This window comes from Protopterus annectens, chromosome 6.part0 (genome assembly GCF_019279795.1).
Source record: "Protopterus annectens isolate FY-2018-M chromosome 6.part0, PAN1.0, whole genome shotgun sequence".
Lineage (NCBI taxonomy): Eukaryota > Metazoa > Chordata > Ceratodontiformes > Protopteridae > Protopterus > Protopterus annectens.
Window position 1 is genome coordinate 1038085069 of NC_056737.1, and position 24200 is coordinate 1038109268.

The 24200-nt window shown below is 36.7% G+C and overlaps 1 protein-coding gene across 1 annotated transcript in view; it reads left to right on the forward strand.

Moving 5' to 3' along the window:
• Window positions 1-24200, forward strand: part of AK7 (adenylate kinase 7) — a 1289119-nt gene that overhangs the window by 546288 nt on the left and 718631 nt on the right. The window contains exon 8 of the mRNA XM_044074647.1: window positions 1650-1740. Coding sequence (XP_043930582.1) covers window positions 1650-1740 — 91 coding nt within the window. The remainder of the gene's footprint in view (window positions 1-1649; window positions 1741-24200) is intronic.

The window sequence follows — 24200 nt, forward strand, 5'->3', positions numbered from 1 at the left end:
TTGTGGATGGATGGATGAATATATTTAATAAAAACTACAATTTTGTTGACCTTAATTTCAAAACACTTGCCATAGACGTGTTCATACAATCTTGGTGGCTGTGTTGCATTCGAGTGTAAATGTCAAAGCAGTTCTCTATATTCCAGCTTGATCTCCCAGTCCCCTCCTTTTATCTGTCTTTTTGTCTTTTCCAAAATGGAAAAATAAAAACTTTTTTAAACCATGGCATTGCTTTCCATGTTTACCAACTGCAGTATTTTGTCATTTTTTTCTAATAATGTACATATTCATAAATCATATGATACAAGGGTTGCTGTGACTTCCCTACATAAAATGAGTCACAAGTTAGACCATAATCATGTAATTTAAAAATTATATAAATATGTTTTTGATTAAGTAGGTTTGCTGTATTGAATTCCTTCCAATTTTTTCTCAGCAAGGTAAGATAAGGTTTCCCTTCTGTCACTCTTATTCCTTCCATATCTCTTTCTCTAACCCATTCTTTTTTTCTTTCTGCCTTTCTTTCTTATTTCCTTATAGCATGTTTACAATTTTTCTTGCCAATTTTTTTTTCTTAGTTCTCTGTCCCGCTATCTATGAACTCCTGCATTTTTCACTGTATTGTATTCATTCTCAATTAGTTGTGACTTTTCACATTGTGATATTTGCTTTCTATTGTATGTAACTTTCCTAGCATATTTCTCTGTTTTCCTTTGACCAAGCTTATGTCTGTACTCCTTTAACATGTATTTCTATCACTTTTACCTGTTTTACTTCTTTAGGGCAATTAACATAATCAGCCTGTTTTTGAGACTTTTCTTTTGTTATCATCCCAAGGGTGCTTACTTTCATTTTATCTTATTTTCTTGTTGGCCTGGCAAGTCCAGTAGGCATAAACACTACTTTTCAGGGGTAACCAGAAGCACTGGTTAGACTAGTGAATTGGTCAGATTCACAAGGTATGTAGGATCTAGGGAATACATCTCAGAACTATATGATTAAGCTTGTTAATATCTGTTAACTTTAACCCTCTTAGCTTTACTACTTGTTCTACAAGTATCTCCTGTGTAATAACATGCATAACTTGATAGTTCTTGTTATTGTTTTGTTATGCCATTATGTATTTGCTTAAAATTACCATAATGACCTTACCATCTTTGAAATTTGTAGCTAGTGCTTTTCTGTGCCTTAAACATTTTGATGGTGCTTTTCAGTGACTTTACAATTCTGATATATCAAACCAGCTAAGCAGATGTATTTATTTGCTACATTTTTAAACATTAATTTAATTACAACTTTTTTATTTGTGTCCTATGCCCTCATTTCAGTTCTATATATACATTATCTTATGTCCACACATTAATATAACAGACAACAGTATGGGCATCTGCAAATTATGTGCAAAATCCAAGCAGATGTTGGCTAAAATAGCTTATCACAGTATTTTTTTTATCATTCTAGAATCTGCTTTAAAAGCATTTGGCACATGTGCAAATTATACTATAGTCAAACTCATACTATGAGCCAGAGAAATGCACTTTAAAACAAGTATAACAACTGATGTTTACCCAAAGTATGCTTTTTCTTTTGCACAATGTTTATAATGTTTTTATTTATTTATTTTTTGTTTACCTATTTTTTACTCACAGAGTAGTGCAAAACGTAGTTGATCATAAACCAAAGACACATTATCTGGTAGCAGTAGATGATTCTAAACACCTTCTAAGAGAAGTGGTTAAGGTATGTCAACAAATTTTATATGAAATATTATTTAAACCACTTACACTAGCAGACAATTTTCTTGTTACTGTAGTTATGACAGTGAACATTGCAACTGATGAATCTGAATTGTTGGCTGCTTTCCTCAAATGTTTTGGTTCTTATATCACAGATAATTTGCAAAGATACCGTCCATACTGGAATCAGAAAGAAATAATATAGTGCAAATTATGTCAGTTTGTTTTTTAATGGAACTAGACTACAGTGCAACCTTCTATCCATTGCATGCTAATGGAAAAGAAAAAGAAAAGAACAGAAAGTGGGAAATGGAATGAGGAGTTTCATATTTTTTGTGGTTTTGTAGAATATTACATATATATTTATAAGAAGAGAGCACAATTCCAAGAAACATTAGTAAACATCAGCAAGTCATCTGAAATCTGAAACTGTAGGGTAGTTAAGGAAAGATTTTATCAGTGCCGTGTTTGATTGCAGACTGGATAGTAATAGCAGCACAGATACTGAAAGCTGAGAAAGTTGCAAGACTGTATTTGACAGCTGAATTGTAAAGTAATTTAACTGTTTTCAGTAGGTTTGCTGCAGTCACTCCAAAGTTAATTCAGTAGAGAAAAAAGATAACTATTGTGTATAAAATATAAACTATGACAAGGGCAAAAAACAGTTAATACCTACACAATGATGGTTAGGTGGTGCAGCCTGACATGCTTGATTCACCAATCCTTTTTTCTGACAGGGGTACCTTCTGTGCTGAGATTGCATGTCCTTCCCATTTCTGCATAGACTTTTGCGGGGTGCCCTGTTTTTTCCCTTATTCCAATAAAATGCAAGTAGGGAAATTGGGAATCCTTTAAATTGCCCACCGATATTTCTGTAGTATGTGTATGTATGTACCATACTGTGGACTAGTGTCCCACCCAAGATTAATTGTCTGTACCTCTTTATTGCCAAGATAGAGATTGGCTCCATGATGCTGAATATGATAAAATAGATATTGGCAATTGAATGAACAAATAAATAATAAAACACAAACTCTAAGAGCTGTGACTTTAAAACTCATGCTTATTAAATAACAAATACAAGAAAAGATGCATTTTCACGTATCTGAGTTCTAGAAGGGTGTAATAAAAACATTAAAACATGTATCTGGTGAAAATCTCCATTGAGATTGACCAGTAACGTTTGACAAGTCAGTTTTGGTTCAGGGGCACTTTATACACTCCTTATTGGTCACAAACTTGATCATTTCTTGAATATATATATATATATATATATATATATATATATATATATATATATATATATAAATTTATATATTTTTTCCAAAAGGTCTGTACTACTCTGGAAAACTGTCTGATAAAGTTCTGCCTCAGAGATGAAAGCAGAACAGATTTTGGGGATTGAAATAGACTTTAGGCTTTTTTTTACCTATTGAGAGCATGTTGTTTTTATTTAACATATAGGTAAATTATTCTAATATCTACCACAAATCACTGAATACCAAAAAAATGAATTCAACATATCTACCCAAACAAATAATGACACACAACAATTAAATCAAAACAACTGAATCATTCATTTAGCACACATTAGGTATTTTTGCAGGAACTATTGCTTTCCTGTACACTTGACATTGCTGGCTTTGCCCTCCACACTTATGTATACCAGCTCCATGACTGCACTATGTTTAAAAAACAAGACATTTCTGTAAACAGCCAGCATCATCTCAGTCAAGGCATTCCCATATGGTACGTTATAGTTATTAATTTAAATTAAACATACTAAGTCCTATCACCTTTCACTTTTCATCTATTTCTACACATGTACATCTAAATAACATAACAGCATACTGATCCTCTTTAACTTATTATCCGAATGGAACTTACACAGTTATGACTAATGTCTACTTAAATGAGTTAGTGTAGGAACTTACCTATGTTATTGTTACTGCATCCAAACAATAATTGATCATTACTTCAGGCAATCACTATTTTAACACTTTGCCTGTCTCTCTCTGTATGACAGACTAAGATAGCTACTCTCTTTACAGTGGCTACTCCCTGTCCTGCAGATAATGTCTCCCCTCCATATCCCTTCCTTTTATAGGAAGGAGACATGGCCTCCTACTTTCATGGTAAGTATGTGGATTTCTCTTGTCATACTATGTCAACACATCAGCTCCACATACCGTACACTAGTTCTAGGGGCACTATACCACAAGTCCACTCCCAGCAGGGATTAACATCACTGGCAGCTAGATCCCACCTCTGCTGATCTAGGACCTCAGTGGCAAAGGGTCATCCTTCCTTCAAGCTGTAGACTGGTTTTGATAGTAGATGGCAATATGGCCAAACTGGTTACAAGCATAGTGCACCATGGTCACTATATGCTATATCTAGCCCATCTGATGCATGAACTACTCTCCTTTGCTTATAATTTGTTTCAAGACTTTCCTTAGCAGTTGCAGAACATTATGTGTGGTTTCATATCTGTTATTTATACTTTATTCCACAAGGTGACGTGATCCAGTGACAGCCCATGGGCATTTCTATTAAGAAAACTCTCTTTGTTTGATTCTGTTCTGTCTAGATATGCTATTTTGGAGACTTTTGTCATCATGGAGCTCTTTCAATTAAAATCATAAACAGTATAGTAAAGCAGTAGACAACGAGATATACAGCAAAGAAGAATGCAAATGTTAACTACAGTAACTACCAAGACTAACCAACTAACCTAACAAACTAACATTAACTACATACAATATATGTGAAGGGGAATAGGAAAAGAAACTGCTGAGGAATATTATATATATAGCAAATAATCAAAAGTCTCCCAAAAAGGCAAAGCAAGACAGTCGGTAGATAAAATTTCAAAGAATCCAAAAGCAGAGTAACACTGTAAGAAGGCACAACATCCAAACACGTAAATCCCAGTATAAAACTCCTTTATTGTACAATGGTAAGCGCTTTCACGGTTGAACAAAACCGCTTCATCAGACAAGGAATGATTAAACTAAACACCTTATACAGATACACAATAAAATCAATAAAAATTCCCTCCAAAACTCTTAAAGGGACTTAAACAAAAATCAGCCCTTACCTAGCTTCTTCATTTTCAATACGGGCTTGACAGATACAGACTCGCTCAAGCCATATTGTTTATGTGCTGCAAGTCTAAAAATTCACTGTAGTTTAATACTTTCAGTATTAGACAGAATGGGGCCTAATCTTTTACATTTATGTATGACATGAAGGACTTGAAAAAGGAACCTAGCATCTCAGTTCCCATAATTTACCAGTGGCTGGGTGTTTAAAAAAAACCTAGATTCATCAGTGAACTCACAGAAATTACAGGAACCACACTTGTGTGTTCCTGTAGCCACTAGAAGTGCTTTATAGAACTTAAGATAGCACAAAAGTTGCTTCAAACTTCTTTTCCTTTTAAAGACAAACTTAGGTTCATGTCCCACTATATCACTAGTTAGCTGGTGTTGCTATGGCACCAGCTACGCCAACTCTTATGCCAATATTGTGATGATGGAGTGGGAGCAGAATAATATTTTGAGTACATCTGAAGTGACATTTTATCGCCGCTTTGTAGATGACCTCTTCATTGGATGGAGAGGCAATGCACATGAGTTTAATAGTTTTCTTGAAAAATTAAATAATAGCAATCATTTTTTGAAATTTACATCCAATGTATCTGCAAGAGTTTTTAGATGTTTCTGTTATGTTTAATGAAGGTAATCTTTCAACCAAAGTGTATAGAAAGCCACGCTACACTCCCTCTTTCCTCCATTGTACCAGCATGCATCCTTGCCATGTATTTTCCAACATCATGGTGGGTCAAGGGATGAGGGTGTCACAGCTATCATGTAAGGAATGTGATTTTAAAAATGAAATGGAATATTTACATGATGCTTTTATACAGAGAGGATATTCCTTGTATGAAATTTCTAAAGCTTTTAATAAAGTACAGGCTGAGCGTAGTGAGCAAGCTAAGCCATTTTTTTCAGATAGGGTGCCTGCACAAGTTCTATCAGGTGATTTAATACTAAATACATGGCTGGGGATATATTACCTATTGTGTTATCTTTTTCGAGCGATGTTGACAATATAAAAAAGGTGATTTTTGACAATTGGCACATTTTGTTGGTTGATTCTAAAACTAGTGATATAGTGGGACATGAACCTAAGTTTGTCTTTTAAAACAAAAGAAGTTTGAAGCAACTTTTGTGCTATCCTGTTTCTATAAATCACCTTTAGTGGCTACAGGAACACACAAGTGTGGTTCCTGTAATTTCTGTTTGTTCATTGATGAATCTAGGTTTTTTTAAACACCCAGCCACTGGTAAATTATGGGAACTGAGATGCTAGGCAGATTGTAACACTACTGATTTAATTTATGTAGTGCATTGTGTTACATGTTTCCATTTTTATGTGGGGAAAACAAATCGGTCTTTGAGAATAAGTATAAGGGACCATGACTATTGCACTAGGAAATCTTTTACTTATAGTGCATTGGCCAAACACACATTAGAATATGGATCTGACCATAGGTTCCTTTTTCAAGTCCTTCATGTCATGCATAAATTTAATAGATTAGGTCCCATTGTGTTTAATACTGAAAGTATTAAACTACAGTAGATTTTTAGACTTGCAGCACATAAACAATATGGTTTGAACGAGTCTGTATCTGTCAAGCCCGTATTGAAAATGAAGATGCTAGGTAAGGGCTGAATTTTGTTCATGTCCCTTTAAGAGTTTTGGAGGGAATTTTAATTGATTTTATTGTGTATGTATATAAGGTGTTTAGTTTCATCATTCCTTGTCTGATGAAGTGGTTTTGTTGAACAGTGAAAGCGCTTACCATTGTACAATAAAGGAGTTTTATACTGGGATTTACGTGTTTGGATGCTGTACCTTCTTACAGTGTTACTCTGCTTTTGGGTTCTTTGATATTTTATATAGCAAATAATGTTGAGTAGGAAAAGTGAACAATTACCCATAGAGAAATATAGTACAGATAACAAAACAAAATAATACAACTACAAAAAGTATTCATAAGACTAGTGTAATCTTTGTTAAATAATTGAGCTTTATGTGGTGCTATGTCAATATCTTTAATAAGGTTTTCCATTTTTTTAAATTATAAGTTTTCCCTATATTTGAATGATTTTTGGATGTAATTTTTATGGCCTTGAGATGTTTAAGTGCCATATTTGTGAACTTAGGCCAATTTAATGATTTTAAGTCAAACCAATTTTGAGAAATATATAGTTTAACTAAGGAAAACAGGTGATTTAAATAAAGTAATTTTTTTTTGCATTTTTGTGGAAGGGATATGTAAATAGCTAGCTACCAAGAAATAGTCCCTACATCTGGTGTATCATTTTGAATTGTAGTTATTTAGATGCTTTAGATCTGATCTATGTATTTGCAGTGTTAGAATATGTACATTATATTAGCATTGTCGGATGCACATTGTGTCCATACATTAGGAAATGTGGAAGAGTAAAGGGCTTTTTTAGCTGGGGTGAAATAAGGTTTTTAAGTAGGATATATATGGAGCTCCTCTTTTGAAAATACTGGATCATAATTTATCCATAAATTAGAAAAGAAGTAGTTATTATTGAATTTGTCACCTATTGCTGGTTTGTAAGATATGGAAGTGCCTTAGCTTTGTAAAAAAGTACATAAAATAATTTTAAGAAATTGGTTTAAAAAATTGTTGTGTGAAGGTGAATTTGGTGGTTATAATTAAGTGATTGGCTTATTATAGGGTGGTATCCTTTTAGGAGTTTCATAGAAAGTCCCATTAGCTCTGCTGAGGTAAGTTCCAGTGAAGAAAATCCATAATTCAGCAGTGCTTTAAAAAAGAATAGCATGACAGATTAATCATTTGGTTATTTAACAGGATAATAGAGTTGCACTCAGCTTGGTTGCAGTAGACAATCTTCCAAGTCTAACCAGTTTATCAATTTCTGAAAAGAACACATATTTCTAAAACAATATTTGCAAACTTTAGACAGTTGGATATGTGAAGATTCTAAAAATGGAAGTTTTGGTGGGTTGAAAGTGTAAGTCTTAATGGTCTTATTCCAAATAAGTACCCACTAGGTGCCATTGATTGTCTGTTAAAGTCATATTTTCATATTTATGTCCTTCCACACTGCCTAGAAACATGTGGTTAAATAGTGTACTTTAAAGTCTGGAAGGGTCATTCCTCATAGTGATTTTGGTGCTACTAGTTTACAATATTTGATTCTTATTGACGTAAGACACCATATACATTTTGCTAAAGCTGATTCCATATTAGTAAACATTTAGAAGACAGTATTACAGATAAAGATGTAATATAAAATAGAATCTTAGGGAGGATGTTCATTTTAGCAGTTCTTTAAAGAGAAAGAGAATTGCATATGTGACAATCTTTTGATATAATTTTGTATGATATAATTTTGTATGTCAGACCAACATTTTTAATATTGTATTGAGAGTTGGAATCATTCTTTTGGAAGAAAGAAATACCCAGGAAGTCACATGATTGTTTAAGTTTGGTACCATCTAAATTGATTTAATATAGCTGTAGTTGAGAGAGACAAGGGAATGATAATAAATTTATCTAACTTTAATTCATAATTTGAAAATTTAGAAAAAATGCTCATGATATGGATATTTTTTGAGATATCTGTATATATTTAAGTCATTGACAAATTCTGGGAATATGAATTTAATATCAGACAGACAGGAATGTTGCAAAAGGCTTTTTGAGTTAAGCAGAGAAATAGTGGTTTATTGCAGAGGTGAAATAATGTTTGTGTGTGTGTGTGTGTGTGTGTGTGTGTGTGTGTGTGTGTGTGTGTGTATGTAGGGGGTGAGTAACCCTGTCTAATCACATTTTTAATGTAGATAGGTTTGGAAGTTCATTGTTTTTATGGTTTTCCGACTCTGGGTGTCTTCTGTTTATAGTTTATATTTTTGCATCAGCTTTAGAAGATCATTACAAGTGTGTTCCTTCTCTTTAATGGGATTGTCTTCCTTATATTTATTTTATTTTTTAATTTATTTTAAATTTGTTTACTGGGAATATCCAACTGGGCCTGATGGCCCTTTTTTAAGTGGAGGCCCAGGGAGAAAAGTTCCATTACAAAGAAACTAAAAATACATTGAAAAATGATTATATACCATATAAAAACATTACAGAATATGGATACAAATGCAAAAATGTTACATAAAATAGTTCAGAGACTAAAAGCTCTGTTACAGAGAAGAAAAATAAGAAACAACTTTGCTGATTTGCAGTTGTGTAGACTAAGGCAGTCTTGAGGTGGAGAGCATGAAGGAAAGAAAAGTGGAAGTGTAGGAAGCTTGAGATAGGGAGAAGTCTGAACTATAGGAAGCATGTGTTAAGCATAGAGGGATTATTTATTTAATGAATCAGGATATCTATAGGAAGGGAGGAGTAGAAGAATTTATGACAGATAAATGATGTTGATACAGGAGTTGAGTGCAAGACTGAAGAGGGGTGAGGTGAGTGGTCATCCTGGGGAAGAGCAGGAGCATAGCCAGTTGTCATTTAAGTATGTTTTGAGGAGAGATTTGACATCTTTTGTATTAGGAGTGTGTATGATTTGTTGTGGAATGGAGTTCCAGATCTTAGATATTTTGTATGAGAAGAGGAATTCACCAAAGCTGTTATTGACTTTTGTGTTTTTTTGTAATACTTTATCAAAAGATCTTAAAAGTTCTATTGTTGTAGTATTGCTGTACAAGGTCTTTGAGAGCTGAGCAGTAGTCTGGATTGTAGATGATGGAGTGGGTGATAGTTGGTTTTAAGTGGAGGAGGTTGGAAAGTTCAATCCAGTTTATTTCTTGTAGTGCAGAGCAGTGATGAGTTCTGTTCAGGTGATTTAGGGCAAATCTAGGTATTTTGTTATAGCAGACCTCAACTTTGTTTAGGTCATTTTTTTTAGATGAGTAAAGATGGGGGAGATGTGTTCTTGCTATGGTCTGTCTGGTGGTATTGGTGAGGAAAGGCTTTGCTCTATAGAGAGTACCAAGTTTAATATGCACCTTTTTTAATGGTTAAAGCCAAATGTTTGTCGAATGTTAGTGAGTTATCAGTTGGTTCCCTAAGAAGTTTAGTGTGTTCTACTGGTTTTATTTTGGTATTGTTAGAGGAAATGTTACTGAAGGGGGTTGAGTTACTTGTGATTTGCCTTTAGTAAAGATAATCAGTTTAGTTTTGTTTGGGTTGAGTATTAGCTGATGGTTTGATAAGTATTTTTCTATGTCAAGGAAGTTTTTTTTGTGTTATTTGCAGTAGTTTGGGAAGAGTTGGGGCTGATCATATAAGGGAGGAGTCTTCAGTGTACTGATTAATAGTAGATTTGTTAGTAGTAGTAGATAGTTTATTGGTAAATATGGGCAAAGGTAGTGGACCGAGTACTGACCCTTGAGGAACAACCATTGAGACACGAAGGGGAGAGAGAGTGTGTTTTGCCACTTAACTGCTTGCTGGCGGTCAGTTAGGTAGCTATAGAACCATGCTAATGCTGTTTGGGAAAGGTTTATAGATGCTAGTTCATTTAGCAGTTTTTGATGTGAAACAGTTCCAAAGGCTTTTGACATGTTGAGGAAGATGGATGAAACTAAGAGGCCATTGTTTTTATGCTCTTTGATCTTATTGGCGAAACAAATTAAGGCTGTTCTGGTGTTATGCTTTGGTCCTTAGTAGATGGTCTAGGAATTGCTTATGAATGCATTTTCCGAGGATTTGTGCTAATGGGGGTAGAATGGCTATGGGACAGTAGTTTAATAAATCTATTGAGGGGCCACCTTTATGCAGGGTATGATGTGAGATATTTTCCACTGTTTAGCTATATGTTGTTCAGTTATAGATTGATTGATTAGAATGGAGATGGGGTATGCAATTGCGTCAGCTGCTATTCTGAGGAATTTTGGTTTGTCACAGCAGTATGACCTTCTTATATCAACTTAGCATGAGAAGCATAGGTTGACAGGCATTGTTTCACTTTACTGTTTGCTTCCTCCAAGGATTTGCTTTAGGCTTTTTTTTTCATCTTCTAGATTTTTATACTTGGGGGTTAGCCTGAGAATAAAATCAAGCTGTTCATAACATTCACAGGGCAAGGTGCTGTTTTCTACCTACAGCATGTGATTAGTAAATCTTTTGGCATGTTTATCCTAGTTCTTGAATGAAAGAGAGAAAGAGAGAAAATGTCATTTATTTACTGTTGTTATGCATTAGCCCTTTGCACAAGTATATTTCCTATAACAAATTCTGTTGAATTTTCTGCAACATCTGGATGTTCATCAATATGATACTGCTGCAGTAGCCTTAGCTGTATGGATTATATTATACATAGGATATAACAGCTGGCCAGCTTTCAAAGCTTCAGGACATCTTCCATGCACCCGAACCATTACTCATCTGAGTTGAGATGACAAAAAAGTCAGATTTCAACTCCAGGCCCTTCAAAGCTGAACTGCCACCAAGAAGAGCACTCCTCTGTAAGCTTTCAGGAATTATTGGTCAGCTAATGTTGTGCATTTGCTATACAGATAAGTTTCTCTCAGGGAAAAGCCTTTCACTTTACTTTTTTCCTTGTGAAACCAAACTTTTTTCTGAAAATCAAGTACTTGTAATCTAGGGAAAAGTAGTTTTATTGAACATCTTATGACGTTTATGTACTTTTAAATGGGAATGCACTCCTGTTGGTCATGGGAGAAGGAGAAAGGAATACCAGAATGTTGTGCTCATCCCTGGGGAAGCTATTGCTGGCAATACTAGATCTATTTTTCTAAACTTTCCTGTCAAAAAGAGACAGAAAACTAAACATTTATCTTCAGCTGTGGCAGTTATCTGGCTTAACTCAGGATCTTGTGCAGGCTCGTTACTCTTCTTGTAAGGTACTTTTTGGTAAAAGAAAAAGGGATTCCTTTTTACCTGAAGAGGTTCAAAAAATAGAATCCATTTGGGATTATGAAGGGGTAGATACATTTTTCTCGCCTCAGGTTTCTGATTCAGATTCTGAGGAGAGTGTGGTATCTGATTCTCCTTATGAGGGATTCTGTTTCTCTGAGACTATTTCCAGGATGAACTAACGTTTTCAGTGGGAGAATATTGAGGTCTCTCAGTCCCTAGGAAAATATTTTGATCTGTTAAAACTGGAATTTCCAAAATCTTCACCTATCCCTCCAGTACTGTCAGTTTTTGTTGCAGCTTGCAGGTTCCTTGACAGCCAGCCTGTTGCACATAAGAAAATAGATTGTATAAAGTTCCCGAGTCTTTCAAGTTTTTTACATTAATCCCAGACCAGACCCAGCAGCTATAGCTGCTGCAAAACATTTTGTTTAATCTTTTTCCTTCTGATAAGGATGGAAAACCATTTGATTAGTTTAAGAAAAAACTGTATGCTTCTGCAACTTTTTTTTAGAATTCTAAACTGTCTGGCTCATATATTAAAGTTTATCTTGAATAATTGTGAAAGTACAAGGAATATTGTAATATCAGTTTTCTGTACTGAGGAAAAATCTGCATTGTGTAGTTTAGTTTCTTCAAATTTTTTTCAAGTCAAGGCTCATTGTTTAAAATCTATTTATTACTCTGTAGATGCTACTTCCATGGGTGTTGCAACTGGTACTGTTTTAAGGAGGGTTGTTTGACTGCATTCTTAGAACCTTACAGAAGATGTTAAAAACAAAACATTGAATTCTCTCTTGGTTAGAGATTTAGATCCACTGTTGTCTTGTCTTTTCCAGCTGTCTTAACTTATGGATATGTCAGATCTGACTGGATCCAGTGTGAGCAACTTTCGGACTTTTGGATACAAGGCTCAGGCTACTCCTCTTCCCATAATTCCCATCCACTCAAACAGTTCTTCAGATTACGGTTGGTTCTTGAATAAGCCAAACATGGTATCCAGGACTCACTGCGTTCTTTTGATATATTTCTGAGGAGTTCAGATAAGTGAATTTTCTGTGCTAGGTTGAGTAGTTTTTGGACTAGTCTCAGTTATTTGCTTTAGTGTTTGCTGGGTTAGCACTTTAGATAGAAGTCTTTTTTGGTCGTTAGTCTTGGCATTTCTTAAACTTTTTTCTTCTCCCTTACAAGGTAGTTTTTCTTTGAGTTATATCCTCGCTTCAGAAAAACAAAAACATATATATATATAGTAATCAAGTTGGAGTTTTTTTCATTTGTGTTTGTTGCTAGCTCTATATTTTTCTATCAACAGTTGTTCTTTGGTCTTTACTGGAACCATATGTGTTGTGTGGTTTTTCAGAGTCTTGTGTTCTAAAAATGTCTGACAGGACATTGGGCTATAAAAAGTGTGTTGCATATGGGCATAATATCCCTGCGGGACCCTCACCTTATATATGTCTGCTGTATGGGGGCCATACAATTAGAAGAGGATTGTGACATATGTGTTTCATTTTTCAATGAGCCCTTTCAAATCAAAGTTCTAAGTTAGTTTTTAAGGGCCTCCTTCATGCTTACATGGGAGAATTAGTCTCTTCTTTGTCATGTTCTCTGCTATCTAAGAAACCATTGGAGAGACCTCTTGGCAACTCCAAAAAGGATGAAAATAATGAAAAGGAGACAGAAAAGGAGACAGAAAAGGAAAGAGAAAAGGAGAATGAAAGAGAGATGTTCAGAAATAAGGATGTTATCAAGGAGCTGAGGAAGAGATCCCTGGAAGCAGCAGGTGCCATGGGTCCAGATTCTAAGGTATTAAAAACTTTGGATCTGATGTCTTCGTTGTCTCCAATATTGAATTCTATCCAGATCTGTTCTCTGACTCCATTGCTCATGGATCCTAGGTTTTCTCTAGAGCTGACTTCTCCTTGGCTCTGATCTCCTACCCTACCATTAGAAAGACCTCTTCATAGGTTTTCAAGGCCACCCTCAATGGCTTCTTTTTCAGGTCTGTGTGGTCACTGAGGAGCCATTTGGAAACAGATGTGGACAAGATGATGTGAAAGTTCTTGAGAACTCAGATCCAGTTGGGGATCCTTCACCCTCCCCCTCTCTAGGGGTACAGAGACCAAGCCCTTCCATTTCCTGCTTGGTTTCTCCTTCCCCAGTCTGACCTTCATATTAGGAGGTCAGGAATCCAGGCACTTCCTGTGAGGCCACTCTGTTGGAACTAGTGTACTGGACTTCTTTGACAGTGACAGTGTTCCTTACCTGCTGGACTCCGATTGTGTTGGACCTTGGAGGGACACAGAGCATCTAGACACAGGGGTCAGGATCGACCCTGCCCTTCACACCTCATCTCTTGATAGCTCATCTGTGGTGTCTGCTTTTGATCCAAGCCAGGCCAACTTTCATAAAGGTCTCTTATCTGGGTTCTCAGACCAAAAGAGAAATCCTTTGGGACTGGGTTAGGCTTCAGCCTTTGAAGCATTTGAGAAGGCTCTGTTCTTGTCATGAGAAGAGATGTCCCACCCTCATTTGGATCCATCCTGACACTCTCTGGTGTCTCCATTTTCAATGCAACATCATTATATCCCTTCAGAACAGTTAGCTGTAACACCAGAACTTGCAGGATGAGTTGTTTTTCATCTTCTGGTTCTTTTCAAGATTGTTTCCATATGAAAGGGCACAGAAAAATACAAGTAAAAGGAGACATTTGGACTGTCTGCAGGAGTCCCTTACTGGTGACACCAACCTCTATGAAATGGAAGGGTTATTAAGGTGCTGAATTACTTAGGCAAAGGGGGATCTGTTCCATTGACATCCTATCTCAGGAAGAGTTTGTGTTTCTTGAGGCCTTCTAAGGTGGTCCATCTACTTTCTTGTAGGTCCTCCCAGTGGATGAATTCAGAGACTTGGTGTTCCACTGGGTGGAGAAGGAACCGGATGTCATGGATTCTACCCCCTACAAACCCAACAACTTTCTGGTCTCATCCAGAAATAGACAAGAGTTGAGCAAGGTGTGGCAGCCACAAAGAAAGAACTCTTTGAGGAAAGTTTTTCTGCCCCTCTCCAAACAGGGAGTCTTGGACCCAGGACAGATTTGGAAAGAATGTTTACTTATCAGTGGCATTTGTTTCATGTGCTCTGAATTACCTTGCAGATTTAACCAAGTTTTAGAGGGGCTTGACCAAAAAGCTCTCCAAATTTCTTTCGAGTACCATGACAACAGAATCTTGTAAAGCATTGGATTTGCAGTTGGCACCCATTAAGTCCATTATAAATGTGTGTATGTGTCTGTTGTCCAATGTGGAGGATGATATATCAAGACCAGAAGGCACTGGCATTACCACAAGCCAACATGCTTGCATGTGTCTCTGTGATTTTGTGGAGAACTTCAAAACTTTCTTTTTGATTAATCCTTTTGATGAGTTCACCTTGTTTGGGCCTGTGGTTAAGGATACACTCACCAGTAGTAAGCAAGACAGCAGAACTTTTTCTGCCTTTGGCATCTGCTTCTCCACCTCACTAAGGTCCTTTTGTCAAAACCAAAAGGGTAGGATGCAATTATGGCTCCATAAGCGTCAGATCTTAGTGCAGGACATTGCTGGAGACAGACCCACCAGAGATGGGGGGGGGGGCACACAACATTGGATGTCACCCTGGAGGCAGAGGTGGCCTATAGAACAATTCATTGTCCATTCACTGACAAACCCTTCCAGTGCTGTTGAAAGGTTTCCTGACTGCCAAACCCTGGTTGCATTTATGGAATGCTTATCTTTACACTCTCTCACCTGGTTGGCCATAACTCTAGGTTAATGGGTGCTAAGAATATGGAAAATATAATACAAAAACTGAGAAATTAGAAGCTCTATTATATGGATATGGGTAGCAAGACACAAGCAGTTAAAATGCTTTTAGTCCCTTTAGTTTTATACACAGGTCAGGAATATTTCATCATCCGGGGAGAAGTTGTGGATAACAATTAATAAAGAGCTGAAGGATTTTATCTGAGAGGAGCAGATGGCAAGAGTCAAGTCAGATAAGCTGATTCTTCCAATTGAGCAAGGCAGCTTGGGATTACCCGATTTGAAGGGGTATTTCAGAGCTACAAAGTTAAGGATACTATACATAGCACAATCAGTAAACATCCACAGATAACCACAAACCACAGGTATTTGGATTCAAACTGATTATCTGTTGGGCTGTGGTATTATTATACATAGCACAAGGTGAAATCTATAATTCAAAGTGGAAAGGGATGATGATGAAACAGGGGGTTATCTCAAGAAACAAGGAGAGACTGGCAGAATATTATATTCATAAAGTAGCAGAAAGTATGCTAAGAACTAAGACAACACAAAGATTCTGCCGATAGGAATGGCTGCAATTAAGAATACAGACAGTAGGCAAGATGGGACTAGAATTTATTGGAGAAAACTAGTAAAGGAACCAATGTATTTGGAACAAATAATTAGAGAGGAAAAGGTGATAGAATGAGATGAGGCCAAGAATTTATTTGGACTGCAGGATAGAGATTGCCTTCTCTATCAGGGATTGATATCAGAGTAAAGGCAAAAAGAAAGAAATAGGAGGATTCTAAGTGAAGGACCAGCACTGGTAGAGTTTTTAGTAGAATCTAGAACAGAAGCTGCTGTTAAAAAGAAATAATTAGTAGAGCATACACAATATTGCACTATAACTATAAGAATCAATCAGGTTAGAAAGGATTGGGTAGAGAGACTGGATAAGCAATTAACAAAGAAACAATGGGGAATGTATGTATATCTCCCAAATATTCAACAAAGTTTAGAAGATTTAAAGTCTTTGCTTGGAAGTGTTTGCATAGGTATTTTATACCTTAAGTAGACTACAAATATTTTTTTTCTCAGGTAGACAGCAAATGTTGGAGATATGATGGGGAAGAAAGAGGTAATTGGGAACAGATTTTCTGGGAATGTAATGAGTTGGCAGACTTTAAAGATTCCCTGCAGACTGGTCTGTCAGGGTTACTGGGTGAGCAAATTGGTGCAACTAAGGAAATTATTTTTTGAGCTATGATACAGAATTGCAATTGCCTAGACATAGTAAGACCCTGTTGAGTTGAATTATGGTGGCTGCCAAAAATGTAATTACTAGAAAATGGAAATCAAAGTTTAAATCAGCTTTACTAGAAGTAATAAGTATAGTAACAGAGATAAAACAACTGGAATTGGGATCTTTAGAAAAGGGTAGGAGTAAATTTCATAGGAAAAAATGGGAATTGTGGGAACAGTACATGCAGAGGAGGAACACGGTTTAAAGAAGGCATAATTTGAATGAGCTATGTAATGTTTTACTGACAGTGGCTGGATAGATTATAAGTGATGTATATTTGCAACTGTAATTATGTCAATATGGCTTGTGATGTATAATGTTTGCAACTAAAAGTATGTCAGTAAGTTTTCTTTTCATTTATATAAATGTATGATTGTCTATGTCATATGTGATAATTTATTAAAGATGTTTCTTGTTTAAAAAAATGGGTGCTAAAATTAATAATCAAAGGCTACTACATTCCCTTTCTTTCTCCTTCAAAAATGTCACAAATAATTCTTCTTGATGTTCCACATCCACAGAGAAAGGCAGCAGTCCAAGAAACTGCAAAGCTGTTAGACAAATGTGTCATCCAGGAAGTCACACCAGACCAGCAAGGATCTGGAATATCCTCCAGATTCTTTTTGGTTCTAAAATAAAATGGAGATCTCAGGCTCATTCTTGGCCTCATTCAATTAAAGCAACTCTTACAACAAACTACTTTCTGGATGATCACAGTTCAGTCCATAGTGCATCTTCTGAGAAAGGATGACTAGATGTGCTTAGTGGGCTTTTAGGATAAATACTGTCACATCAAATTAACAAGGCAGTCCAAAAGTTTCCTTCACCTTTGACTTGGAGCCAGTCATTTTCAATTCAGAGCTCTGCCTTCTGACTCACCACTGTCCTCTGCATGTTCACCAACTGCATAGCAGTGGTAGCAGCACATCTTAGACTGAAAAGGTTCCTTGTGTTCCCTCACTTAGACAACTGGCTGATAATAGCCACCATGAGGGATCTGATAATCTGAGCCAGGAACTCCTTGCTCATGGTATTCTCAGACCTAGGAATCATAGTTAACCCAGTGAAGGTCATATAATGCCACCTGGACAACACCATAGAGATAACCAAATATACAGACTTCTTCAGAATCAAGGAACAATATTCTATCCACATTTTAAACCCCCCCTCCATTTAGATCACATGATCATTCCCAACCAATCAACTGTTAAAAATAGTTCTAAAAACAGGAACAGCACTTAACAAAATAAGATACATGTACAATATGGATACAATATTGTTCCTTGATTCTGAAGAAGTATGTATATTTTCAGACAAAAGCGCTTAATCCTTTCATTGTGTTTTTATCAATGTGCTTTGTATTAAACGATCTTCAGTATTCCTTGCAGTTGTTCCTGCTTGCCTTGATTTTGGTTACAGCAGCGTTCCTTTAGTTTGTTGGCTTGGTTCTTGGGTTCATTTGTTCTCACCCGTTCCAGATCCCTCACCCATCTGGCAAGCCTCACCCAGACATCAAATTCCTGATTTGACATATTGGTTTCTCCACTTTCCAGTGATGGTCAGAAATTCCAGGCTTTCATCCAGTGTTATTCGCATCTTATCAGGACCTCAGATGCCTTCTGCCAGGAATGTTTACAGAAGCAAGTGGAAGATATTCTCTATCTTGGCTTTATCCAAAGGCATAGATGCTTTTTCTGCACCCTTACTACCTTACTACCATCCTTCTACACTTACTTGCAGACCGTTTTCATGCAGGAGCTAGCTATTCCATGGTTAAAGTTCAACTGTCAGCTATTTCAAGTTTTCATGTAGGTGAAAAGCAGGCAGCTATTGCATCTCTGAGGCTTTCTGAGGCCTCTTTGATAAGTACTTTTCTCCTGTGTCCTCCTCTGAGAGATCCCGTTCTTCCATTGGATATTACTACATTACTTCAGGCCTTAACAAAATCCCCCTTGGAATCTTTTCTTGGTGGCAATTACTTTGGCAAGGAGGATTTCAGAACTGCAAGCCTTATCTTACATAAAGATAGCGTGCCCTGGTGAACAAATCCTAATTTCCTTCACAAGGTTACTTCTGAGATTTCCTTGAATCAGGCTATCCATCTGCTTGTGTTCTACTCAATTTCTCCAACAAAGGTGAACATCTCCTATATTTGTTGGTGGTTCATTGTCAATTACATTTCTGTTTACATCATACCAAGGATTTCAGGAAATATGCCCAATTGTTTGTCTTCTTTTCTAAAGCTAAGCTAGGAACCAGTGTCCCCAAGGTCACTTTGTCCAGGTTGTTGTCCAACAGCATCATGTTTGTCTATAGAGCCAAGGGGCTGGCACTGTCTAACAAAGTGTATTCAACTAGAGCAGTAGCAATCTCTACAGATATCTTCTCTAGAGTCCCTATTGATGATTTCTTTGCTGCTGCTAGTTGGTCTATAGTGCATGCATCTGTCTCTCACTACAAATTCCATATGTTGCGATGACAGAAAAGACATCAGAGGCAAACATTATTTAGTTACCATGATGTTAGATCTGGGCTGTCTTCTTCTTCCATCCCTCTCATCCTTCCCTCATGCCATCCCCCATACAAACTATCCCCATCATGGGCTTTTGACTGATTGTACTAGACCTATCCAGAGCCTTGTCTTTCTTGCAGTCCTTGACTGTATTTGCTGTCATTGCCAATTGTTTTTTTCTTGTGAAAGGGTGTAAGATGAGCATTCAGTATGGGTGTGCCAACTCATTCTGAGGGAGCATAGGGGAATTATGGCATGGTGGAGTAGCCTAAGCCTTGGATCCGAAAGTCTGAATGCTGCTGACATCAGATCCGGTTGGATTTGACATACCATAAAGTTGAGATGAATGGAACAAGACAATATGGATCTAGCATTATAGTAAGTTCATAACTTTCATATTTTGGACCTTCTGTTGCAGAATAAGATGATTCAAGGAATCTCTCAGATTTTTCAAACCTCCTTCTCTAAGTTCTCCAAGGGATTCTGTGATCCCTCCTCAAACTTTGACAAAAAACAAAGCAAGCGGCCTCAACAGAATGCTGGTAAACAGACATTTAAAAAGCAATGGCAGTGAGGTTCCAAAAAGAAAGCAGCCACCAATAACAGTTTCAGTTGTGGATTTACAGAATTCCAAAAGAGCTTTGGTAAAATATTTTTGTCATGCACACCTTTTTGTTGCAAGCCAGCAAAGAACTTCCTTTTCCAAGCTACAGTTTAACTGCCACATTGACTCACTTTTATTGTCGAAGCAAGTATTCATATGGGCACAGGGTGAATGTTCCTGTAAGTATATCAGACCTTTATTATTACCAATTCACTTTACAAGATAATTTGCTTTTTTCCCTTAGGTGTCCCATACACATTACCACAGGTTTCTTACTAGTGTTCAGACCAAAGAAATAGATTCCTAGTATAATTTAATGCTGTGTAAAGTTACACACTCTTCCATAGACATCATGTTGTAAGATTCTTGCTGTATAAATGTAGACACTTTGTCTCAAGGAGTACCCAGTAGTATTTTGTATACACACTTCAAAGTCAGTGTAACACTTTTTCTCAGTAAACCTCAAAGCGTACATTATAACCGTGTGATGTTTTGTTTTCAGAAAGCCAGTGCAACACTTTTGCTCAGTACACATTGCTTTTCTTTTTTGAACATAAGATTTTGTAATGCCACAAATTTTGTTCCAGTACTTGGATTTCATGTTAGAACAGAGAGCTTCTAAGAAATTTTTATGAGCATTCCCTCTGTCCAATTTTAAAAAGTTCATATTTGCTGCTAAAACACTTGCCTTTCAGTTCTTAAATCTAGAGGCACAGTGAGTCTTCATGGCTAAAAATAAGAAGTAAACCTCTACTCAGCATTGCTTGAATGAAATTAAATTGTCACAGGGTTAAGCTTGCACTCAGAACACACCATGGAGTTCATATATATAATTTATAGGGATGTGGTGCAGAGCCCCCCACACGGGATATGTGGGAAAACTTGTCCCTGCAAAAAAAATTTTTTTGTTCTGTTTTATAGGTTTTTGATTCACCATGTTCAGATTGTATTGTTAGATGAGCAGTGAGTTAGTCTGCTACGATGGGTAATAAATAAACAGTAGAATTAATGCGGACTGTGTACAAGAACCTAATGACACAAGTACAGGCAGTGATCAGACTCACATAGGGGTTCTAAGCAGGAATGGGTATGCATGAGGTCTCAGCACTGAACTTACTGCTGTTCATACAGATTGGAAGGGACAGATCAAAAACGCTGCTACATGAAGACAGTACAGCACCACAAATAGACTTTGAACATTAACGTCATCAAATGATAGAAGACTGAAAAGCAAAACTGAAGGCATATGAGATGAAACTGAGTACAGACATATTCCTGGCAACAAATGAGTGAAATGAGAAGTAGCTAAAAATTAAAATAAAAGGGAAAGTGGTGGAACAACTTAACAGCTTCAAGTATGTGGGAGATGTGGTTGAGGAGAAGGGAAGTTAGAATGAGGAGGTTAAAGCTAGAATCAGAGGTGCTGCATTCATTGGACACAAGTATCAGGGGTAATGACTATTTCATGCTCACTGACAACTGTTTAATTATTCCTATAAGCAATTCCATGTGAGTGGTGCAGGTTTCTACTAACTTTGGAGGCCAGCCTGTCTTCAAAGATGGTAGATGATAACCAGCATGTTGCCATTTCTGACACCTATTTCACATAACCATTTCAGCCACATCATAGACAAACAAATAAGCCAACCTTATGCAGAGGTGCTTAAAATTTTCCTGCCTAAACCAGGAATGCAGACACAGCTGAAAAGACAGCTACTACAAGGCGTTAATCACCTGGCAGGTCAAATCCCTTCCGGCAGCAAGGCTGAGGCAGTATATCTGGTAATGTCTTAGTCATAGGTGACTCTGTAGTCAGACATAGAGATGCACCACTCACCATGCAGATCAAGGATAGAGTGATGATTAGCTGACTCTCAGGTGCCTGGAGCTCAATTAGGGCATTAAGTCCCTTTACCCTAATACACATATGACATGGACATTGCAGTTGTGGGAGTGAATGCAGAGTTATGCCTCTTTGGATCGTTTGAAGAGGGACATGATAGAGCTCTAAGAATATGCATCTGAAATTGGTGTGAAACTAGTATTGAGCTGTATCCTACAATCACAATACATACAAGGGGAGGAATGAGGGCTAAAAGGTTCAGGACTTAAACGAGCTATGTAATGTTTGACTGAAAATGATTGGGTAGATTATAAATGATGTATAATGTTTGCAACTGGGAGTGTGTCAGTATGGTTTGTGATGTAACATGCTTGCAACTGGGGTTGTGTTGGTGTGGTTTGTTTTCATTTATATAAATGTATGATTGCCTGTGTAGTAGGTGATGGTTTAATAAAGATGTTTCTTATTTAAAATAAAAAGGCAGGAGTTGAAAAATGTATGTAATATTGCTTAGGTTATATGATACATAGCAATATATGTGAAGTATAATGTTTGTCATGTTAATATAGTTTGATTACTTTTACATGAATGTAAATTTGCCTATGTCACAAGTGATAATTCAATAAAGGTGTTTGAAAAAAAGAATGATGCCACAATACAGGAAAAAAAGAGAAAAATATATAACTGATTTTCAACTATTGTCTTAGCTGCTGGTGTCATTCTAAGGTGATCCAATAAGTATCAACATGGGAGGAGATGACTTACAATCTTGACTGCTTTGCTAGGCATGTCCTGCTCCTCTATTCTCATGGCTTCTGTATATTGACCAGGGCCTTTTAGTCCTCCATAGTGCCTTTTTAGGCAAAGTCAATGTCCTCAAATTACCTAGATAGCTAATCAAATCTATATATCTTATTTATTTATCATTTGTTGACTGGGTTAGTCCCATTAGGCCATTGTCCTCTTTTCAGGAGGAGACCTGAGGTGGTATTTATATTGGAAAACTTTGGCCAGGGCCTACTCTTTGAACTTGCCAGATGGCACTGAAAGACCCCTACAGTAGCAAGGAAGAGGCCAAAGGGAAGCAGCAGAAGCAGCGTGGAGGAGGAGAGAAGCACTATGGAGAGTTTGGATGTAGTAAACAAGAATTTGTCAGAAAATTTGTTCAATATGGAGAGGCAGAATGTAGATAAAGATTCCTGTGTAGTGGATGTGACAAATGAGCAATGTTTAGCTGCACCAATGGAGAATGACATTAGAGAGTCTGATGGAGTGATGCAGATAACAGAACTGATATCAGGAGGGCTTTAAGATGATGTTCTGTTGAAAATAATCGAGCAGGATGATCCAGCTGACAGCTCTGCTGTTTCATGGGGTGAGATAGCAGGTAACAATTTTGGAAGTGTGGGGTATGGTAATGTGGAGAAGGAACCAAGTGCTGTGGCTGAGAATGCAGCAGCTAAAACTTATGTAGCAGTCACCAAAAGCAAAAGAGGAAAGCAACAACATACTGAGGAGTCTGGTTTTGTGGCAGCAGAGAATACAGTAATTAAAACAAATGCATCAGTGACAGCAGGCAAAAACAAAAAGGAGAGCATCAAAAACTGTAAGTAAAACTGTTTTTAAAGAGAAAAGAAGACCAACTACGAGAATAAGAACAAAATAATGACACTAATAGATATTATATATGAGAGAATTTGGTAACTTTTGTGGGCTTTAAAACTCAAGAAATTCAGCCTTTTATACATACAGGGACAGATGCATTTTGTGACAACATCTGAAACTGAGAGGCTGATAATGACGTTTCTGGAACTGATTAACAAAAAGAAGGACATTTATACAGGGAACAATAATTTGTTTTCTGGTTGTAACTTAAATGTTAAAAAATATGTTACTTTGCAGTTTAGAACTGATGAGCTGGAAGAAGAATATTTTAAAAATGCATGCAGAGTCTGTGTAATATTGTTGATAATATTGTGAAATTTGGAGATGAGAAAACTTATTTAATGGAGGGTGGAGGTTGGAAGCTGTTTTTAAATGTGATAAAAACATGGTGAAACGCTTGCTAAGTGTTATTTTTGTGTTTTGTGACAGAAGGACATTGTGATATGCTGGCCAGCCTAACTCATGTTTCTTTTGTGCTGACTATGGTCATTCAATTAATGATTGTAACAAAATACAATGTAACCAGTTTGGGGAGAAAGGACATACAGCAAGAAGATGTGTGTCTGAATGCAGGTTGTGTAAAAAAAGAGGCACTTTTGGATGGTTTGTCAAGAGCAAACAGTAAATAATAAAAAAGGTGAAATGAAAGAAATACTCCTAAGGAAGCACAACAAGAGGCTATGGGAGAGGCTGCACTAAGTGAAGAAGAAACTGTTGAAGAAGAAAAAAGTATGGTGGGGGAAAGGAGGAGAAAGATTGCATGTAGAAAGAAAGGTCAGTAGAAGGAATCAATAACTTTT